Source organism: Anser anser (assembly GCF_964211835.1).
Source record: "Anser anser genome assembly, chromosome: 1".
Lineage (NCBI taxonomy): Eukaryota > Metazoa > Chordata > Aves > Anseriformes > Anatidae > Anser > Anser anser.
In genome coordinates this window covers 34,209,644-34,217,806 of record NC_139720.1, presented here as the reverse complement: position 1 = coordinate 34,217,806, position 8,163 = coordinate 34,209,644, and the positions used below count along the sequence as shown (strand labels likewise).

General features: G+C 41.5%; 1 protein-coding gene across 3 annotated transcripts; it reads right to left on the bottom strand.

Annotated features, from left to right (window-relative positions):
* Nucleotides 1-1,616: 1,616 nt before the first annotated feature.
* On the bottom strand, nt 1,617-8,148 carry ATP23 (ATP23 metallopeptidase and ATP synthase assembly factor homolog). 3 transcript variants are annotated; one of them, XM_083850022.1, is made up of 6 exons: nt 7,948-8,148; nt 7,508-7,553; nt 7,321-7,402; nt 6,891-7,028; nt 4,573-4,656; nt 1,617-2,002 (listed from the first exon to the last, which is right to left on the bottom strand). In XM_083850022.1, the coding sequence occupies exons 1-6, from the start codon at nt 8,126-8,128 to the stop codon at nt 1,799-1,801; spliced, it is 735 nt and encodes a 244-aa protein (XP_083706148.1). In that variant the 5' UTR covers nt 8,129-8,148; the 3' UTR covers nt 1,617-1,798. The 3 variants fall into 3 exon arrangements, with proteins under 3 accessions (XP_083706148.1, XP_083706150.1, XP_083706149.1); XM_083850024.1 differs by having other exon boundaries at nt 7,508-7,580; nt 7,948-8,143; XM_083850023.1 differs by having other exon boundaries at nt 7,508-7,606; nt 7,948-8,084.
* Between the last annotated feature and the right edge of the window lie 15 nt (nt 8,149-8,163).

The following is an 8,163-nucleotide window of genomic DNA, read 5'->3' as shown; positions in this document are numbered from 1 at the left end:
AACATCCCCTGCTCCCTCAGACTTTCTTCATAGGACAGGTGCTCCAGCCTCTGATCATTTTTTTGGCCCTCCTCTAGACCCACTCTAACAGGTCCAATTGGTATGGAATATCCCTTTGGTTGGTTTAGGTCAGCTGCCCTAGCAATGTCCCCTTCCCATCTCTTGTCCAGCCCCAGCCTGCTAGCTCTTGGCAGGGGGATTGGAGGGAGTCTTGATGCTGTGCCAGCACAACTCAGCAATAGACAAAACACTGGTGTGATACCAGTACTGTTCTACCTACAGGTACAGAGCACAGCACTGTATGGCTGCTGCACGGAAAGTTAACTCCATCCCAGCCAGACCCAGTATACAAGGAGAGACTGAGAGCTAGGACTGTTGTCTGGAGGCAGACCTTATCAACGTGCATAAATATCTGATGGGGCAAGGGTGGAAGCAAAGACTGAGCCAGTCTTCTCATGGGTGCCAAGGAAAGGACAAGAGGAAATGGGCACAAACAGAAATACTGGAAATTCCATCTAGACACTTAGTATGTTTGTATGTATCTGCATGTGGGATCAAACGCTGAACCAGATTACTGAGAGGTTGTAAGAGTCTTCAACCTTGCAGATATTCAAACTCAACTAGACTTGCTCCTGAAAAACCTGCTCTAGTTGACCCTATTCTGTGCAATGTGGTTGAAATCGCCTCCAGAGGTCACTTCCAACATCAGCAAATTCTGCACAGGAGAACTGACACCACCAGTAAAGAAAAATCCACTCAGACCTTGAGGTCCCATTAAGTTTGTTTGGCATTCAGTATGAAACAATAAAAATCAGAGGACTATTTGCTCCTTTGTGGATCTAGGTATGCCATTTGAGTCTTAACCCGGTAACTGTTATAGCAGCTATACCTACAAACCCTTTGACTGAGGAGCCACATGTCCGTTTTGTCAGTGAACTGTACCTGTGGTAGAATCATACATTCAAGAAAAAGAGGAAAATGAGGCTTTCTTGTGTCCAAGACAATCATTATAATACTTTGTATTTGGGAATAACAGACAGTTTCTCTAAGACTTATTACGGAGTTGGCAGCTTCTCCCTTCCCTCAGAGGAAGAGTTGAACTTCCAGTCTTTTTCCTACACTGTCAGGCAGGTAAGTTCCATACGCTATTTGTGCAAGACTCAGTCTGGTGGACACTCTGACAATGCTTATCCAGCCTGTAGGTTTGATCCTGTAAGCAGGAGAATTGTCAGTCAAGTTTCTAACAAGCAAAAGGGCTTTATGTACCTGTACAGTTAACATTAGATGAGGTGGAATTCAGAGGTGCTCAAAGACTGACTTCAGAGACAAGTGGGGCAGTTCACTACATTTGGGAATTAGCCCCAGTTGTTAAATACAGGTCCAGGAGCTTTTAAAATGGGCTGATGAAGATAATCAAATTTATGACTATGTATCAAAGATGGTGGAAATTTAAAGATTTTATGAAAAGATTTGTTCAATAACAACAAAATTTTTAGAAACCAATTCCTAGTCAGACCTAACAGAATTAAATGTGCATTGAAATGTACAGATCATTATCTGCTAAGTCATTTGGTGTAATAAACGAGCTTGTTGGAATAACAGGTGAAGAAACACAGTTTTTAGTCAAGTTCATTTACTTCATTTACCTCGATGGAAATTGGCTCCATGAAAAAGTTTACAAAATGAACTGATGCATTTGAAAGAATTGCCCCTTTCCACCACCATTGTGGGGGTAGATTGTAATTCCAGATACTATAGAACAACCAGCTATTAAGATAGTTTTTCACATTTTTTTCCTCTACAAATTAGCATTGTAGCGATCTCTGTTCAGAAAGTCTTTATAAGCACGTCTTGCATCTGCTTTACTGTGCGGGATTCTTCCAAATGGTTCCAGATCATTGAAGCAGGCATCAAATACTTCATCCACAGCTTTTTCCGCAGTCTCTCTGCTAACTTTTCGAACAGCCAGAATGGAACGAATTGCTCTGTCTCGTACACAAGTCTAAAGTGGGGATTAGAAAAAGAAAATGTCGTTATTTGAAAAAGATAGAATAAACCCATTTTTTTCCCTTTTAAAAAAGATTTTGTCAAGTATCAACTCCTACTACATGTGCAATAATTTTGGGTCACAGAAGAGTAAAATAACATCTACAATAAGCATTAAAAGACATTTCTGTTCAAATTTGTTTTAAGTATGTGTTTTAGTTTTCCATTGAATACATAAACCTCCAGGTAAGAAAAGGATATTCCTCTCAACAGGAAAAAAAATAAAACTTGAGATTTGTTGTGGGTACCAAATATTTGTACAACTCGACTTGCACACAAGAGAAAATATGTCAAAAAGAAACATACATAAATCCCAGTTAGTACTTTTCCAATTGAAATGCTGTAAAACATAAAGGAATGACTCCTCTAATAGTCTTTATTTTGATACCTCTCTTTATGACTACTTTTGCTTACGCAGTTTGTCTACTAAAAGATAAAAACAACGTTAGCACCTCCAGCTACAAGCTGACTGCTGCTCTAGAATAAACAAAAACAATTATTTGGGGCTCAACCTGTAGTCTTCACTACAGATAAAAAGAAGCAACTCCTCCAAGATACACATGGTGTGACTGGTACCCTCTGTTCTTGACACCTGGTAATATGGTTAGCATAACCAACGGTAAGGCACACATGCACAATATGCAAGTGTGCTGGCCACAAATCACTCTTCCCCCTTTCTCCCCACCTCTCTGCTGCCAAGGTATGGGGGCACCCATTCGCAGGGTTATTAAGGCCATTAGCATTATTAAGACCCAGGTACTGGGTCGTCAGCATGTGGTTCCACACATGAGGTAACTGCACAAGCACATGCAGCATTGGGAACCGGGACACACAGAACAGGAAACTGTCTACAAGATCATGCAACAGTGAGCACTAAGTGGAAGCCAGACCAGCACTGCTGCTGGACAGCAAAACCCGTGAGTCCTCTGGTACCTCCACTGTCATCTTCCTGGAGGACTGAGTGAGTGGCTCATGTTCTTTTGGGTCAAGTCTGAGTCTGGGTTATAATTAGTACACTGCTTATTAATCAGAATTTGAACCGATCTGCAGAGGGTCCAGGAGACTGACAAGTCCGTGTAACTAAGAATTCTAGAAATTCTATGTAACTGTAAGCTACACTAAGTAGCAGAAATTGTAGATAATAACCTATGCTGATTGTGAACATATTATGCAACAATAAAGTGCAAAAATAATATCTAATTATAACCAAAACCCCATGGCCAGTTGTCATTCTTTCAAGGATCTCTAAAACAACCTGCCTGTCCTCTGTAGTGTTGGGTGACAAATGGCTATTTAGACCGCTTGTAATCCAGTTTTCAAACGCTTAAGAGTTTTACTGCCTTAGAGTATTCTTGCTACGTTTCTCGCAAACCCTGTTTTTGTTTGGTTCTTATTGACCATCCATTGTCAGTGGTAATGCTATAGGACATGACTAAGTACTCTGGCATTTCACTTCAACAAAAATAATAAAGGTCTTTAGAAAAAATAATAAAAAAACACTATGAACCATTAAAGGTTAATTAAGCAAAGGTTGATTGAGTAGCAGGTCCATGGCTTATTCACAAGCAATGGTTCTGTCACACTACTGCTCTGCAAAAACGGAATTGCTGGGGAACACGGAAGAGATGAACAGTAACAAACTGATGATAATAAATATCAAAAACCATCAAGAAGGAATGCTATTACAGACACACTTTTCAGATATAAGTGATTATGAAAATTATGAAATTAAATTATAGACTAAAGTTACAGGAGGGGCCTGTACCCTGAGTCTGTAAAACAACAGAAGGAGCTAATAGTGTAAAGGAAATATGAAGGTGGGAGTAAGGAGGAGGAATAGGCAAAAATAATGCAGAAAATTCAATATTAGGAGGCTTCTGCTTTTCAGTGAAGTATTCAGTCAGCTGCTACAACTGCAGGACAGAACAGGAACCTCAATGCAGTTTCCTGGCCAAACCAGACAAGATCAGGCTCCTTACACATTTCCACGCCGCCCCCCCCCCCCCCCCCCCCGTTAAGAATATACTCCTGTCAGAGCAATGTGAGGAAGATGCAGATTACTCAGCAGCAATCAATGTTTCATGCAGCTGCAGTTCTGTTCTCTTCTCATTAGTAGAGAGATTTAAGAAAGAATCCAGCAATGGTAAATACATATAGAAAAACTGAGTGAGAGGAGCCAAGAAAGAGGCAGTAGGGAAAAAGACAAACATCCTCAACAGCAAAGTAACAAAATGTACAAACTGGACCTAGTACACATCCGAACAAAAACATAAGAAAGAAAAGGTGAGGGGCCTTGAGGAAATTGAGACGTAAAGCAAACAAGAGCTCAGTGGGGCTTAGTAACATCAGAACAAAATGAAGTGGGAGAAATGCAGGGCAGATAAAAGTTGTACAACAGTATTATGGATTCTCAGACATCTACTTCTTTCTGCAATGAAAATATCGCAGAAAGCGTAAAAGGCAGAGATCAAATATGTAAAGAAGGCTCATAACAAATCAGTAGACGTTAATATCTACGGTCTTTACCTGATGGTGTGCTTTCAATCCAAATTTAAACCTGGCTATTTCATTCATCAGCGTACAGTCTCCACTGAGATTAGCAGCTCGAATCTATTGAGGGAAAAAAACACAATGAAATACAAGATCAGAGAAACATGTGGAAATACAAAGTTAAAAAAATAAATAAAGATAACTTTTTTTCTCAGTATCTTTCTGTTGGCTGCTGATAAAGAATATTCCCATTCCACTTGTACTTACTACGTACATAATACCCTTTTTAACCACCCACTCAACCCCAATGAACACGAAGTGTTACTGTTCAACCTGTAGGCCAGTAGGTGCCTACAGGGCCAAAGGCTCACATATTCTCAATGCTTAAATGAAGGAGCAGAAAAGATAATACTTATATATATGGAATATTAAAAAAACATACAAATAAAGATTCTCCTAAAACCATCTAGATTAAAAACTGATACAAGAGTCTGGAAGAAACACAGGTACTTTTCAAAGAGAACCACCTGCGATACCCAGAAGAGCAGTAATCCAGCAATTATAGAGAATGGCTTTACTGATACCATAATAATTAAAAAAGTGAGATAACTTTTTATCTATAAAAAATATAAAGACGATACATGATGATGTGAAACTTTTCCAGAGCAAATATGAATAAAATACATTTTTATGAAATCTGATCTGTTCTGTATCAAACTTGTCATGTCAATCCTCTTAAAACCTATTTATAGATGAAACCAGGGCATATGTTAAGCCTGGAATCAAATATGTTCTCAAAAAAATACACACCAACTCTGTAAAACACAGATTCACAGATTCACAGATTTCTCTAGGTTGGAAGAGACCTCAAGATCATCGAGTCCAACCTCCGACCTAACACTAAGTACTCCACTAAACCATATCCCTAAGCTCTACATCTAAACGTCTTTTAAAGACCTCCAGGGATGGTGACTCCACCACCTCCCTGGGCAGCCCGTTCCAATGCTTAATAACCCTTTCGGTAAAGAAGTACTTCCTAACATCCAACCTAAAACTCCCCTGTCGCAACTTTAGCCCATTCCCCCTCGTCCTGTCACTAGGCACGTGGGAGAATAGACCAACCCCCACCTCTCTACAGCCTCCTTTCAGGTAACTGTAGAGAGCAATGAGGTCGCCCCTGAGCCTCCTCTTCTCCAGGCTGAACAAGCCCAGCTCCCTCAGCCGCTCCTCGTAAGACTTGTTCTCCAGACCCCTCACAAGCTTGGTCGCCCTTCTCTGGACTCGCTCGAGCACGTCCATGTCCTTCCTGTAGCGAGGGGCCCAAAACTGAACACAGTACTCGAGGTGCGGCCTCACCAGAGCCGAGTACAGGGGCACAATCACTTCCCTCGACCTGCTGGCCACACTGCTTCTTATACAGGCCAGGATGCCGTTGGCCTTCTTGGCCACCTGAGCACACTGCTGGCTCATATTCAGCCGACTATCCACCAATACTCCCAGGTCCTTCTCGGCCAGGCAGCTTTCCAGCCACTCATCTCCCAGCCTGTAGCTCTGCTTGGGGTTGTTGCAACCTTTATATCATTTTATTTATTTATTTATTTATTTATTTATTTATTATATTTATTTTTATTCCTTTATATCATTTTATTTTTAAAAAGTATAGTTAAGCCATCTAATTCACACACTGACAGAAATGTAGTTTCACAATATTAATCATAATGCAAAACTTTTCTGTGGTCAAACAACAGGAATTACATCAGAAATCAGCTACAGGCACATGAATACACGTGTTGTGTACATAACAGAAATCCTTACTAGCCTGTGTTCACTGTTTAATTTCACCTCCTAATGCATCAAATTTCTGAGGCCTTTCAACGTGCATATCCCCACATCCTCTGAAATGGACATGGAGTCATAACTAAAAGTATTATTAACAACATCACAATCAAAAAAAATGTGAGAAGACGAGGTTATTGTTAACAGAAAAGTATAAACAAAAACCTACTCAACAAACAGATTGTAGGAGAGAAAAGGAACACTATAAATATTCAATTAAGATGTGAATGTGTTCTAATCTCCAACTATTCTCATTTGGTAATAACCACTTCTTGTTATGCTTCCACGCACAGGGACCACATTCTACTTAGTAAGACACTGACATATTACTATTTGTGAAAACAAAATATTTGTTCTCTGATTGAAACTGTTTAAGTTGATCAGACAGAAAGGACAAAGCGTGTTAAGAGAATTAATCAAATGAAGTTTGTATAACAGGATACCTAATTAAACATGAAGCATCCCTAATAACCAGCAGCAATGAATTCAATGACAATGTTAGGAGCATTTTAACTTACCTCTGAACAGGCTAAGTGTTTGACGTTTTTAAACCAGTCAACATGTGCACGGCAGTGATCAAAAGCGTGTATCAATTCATGCGCAACCACCCGGTTCATATGGGATTGCTGGCGAATATTGTTCTGACACAGAACAATCTGTAGAAGAGATACAGGTAGTCTTTTCACCAAGTTTCTTAGAGACCCAATGCAGAACACCTACAGCAATTAGACTCTTTAGATCAATGTTTTTTAATATCAGGAGCCCCACCATTCTTCAATGTACCAGTAGTGCCAGTTCAATACGATAGGACACCTTTCACATATCTTATTTTCATGACTAACTCAGGTATCAGAATGAATAAATCCAGTTCTTTTTTTTCATCTGGGAACAGAACACTCAAAAAACTGTAGCCTTCTGTAAGATGACAGTATCTGGTTCGGTGCCTACCTGAGATGTGGCAGAATCAAAACCTCCACTGACACAGCCATCGCAGTTTTCGCAAGAAAAGTGCCGGTCATTGAAGACAGTGCTGAAAGGTTCAAATGAACAAAGTTTGGGAGAAAGTTGAGGAAACCTGCTAACTCCGTGTCATACAGATGTTACTACACAAAAGAGGATGAATTAGTTTACATACCAACCAGATTGCTTCATAGCCGCAAGAAGCAGTTGAGCATATGGATCTAGAAAAACATTGCCGCAATCAATTTCTCTAGAGAAAAGTTTTGAAAGTCATCTATAATTAAAATACGGTGACAGTCAGGAAAGGAAAGAAGCGCTATGTATGCAAACTCATGCTTGCTAGTATTCAACCTGAACGTGATACAAATGCTCCAACCACCCCCCTACCACCAATGTCACCCACTGAACCACGTCCCCAAGCACCACGTCCAGCCTTTCCTTGAACACCCCCAGGGACGGTGACGCCACCACCTCCCTGGGCAGCCCGTTCCAACGCCTGGCTGCTCTTCCTGACAAGAAATGTCTCCTCATTCCCAGCCTGAACCTCCCCCTGGCGCAGCCTGAGGCCGCTCCCTCCGGTCTACCCCCAACCGGCGGCACGTTCAGGGCCCTTACTCGTCTCCAGGCTCATCCGCAGCATCAGCTGGCAGCGGTTGTGGAAGGTGAAGAGGCTGCGCACCAGGAAGCTCTGCGGCTTCTTCTTGCGGTCCGGGAAGAGCCGGTACCCGAGGTCATCCTCCTCCTCCTCCTCCTCCTCTCCCCGGCCCGGCGGCGGAGCGCCCCCCTCTGCCGCCATGGCCGCCCCCCCCCCCCCTTCCCGGCCACCGTCCC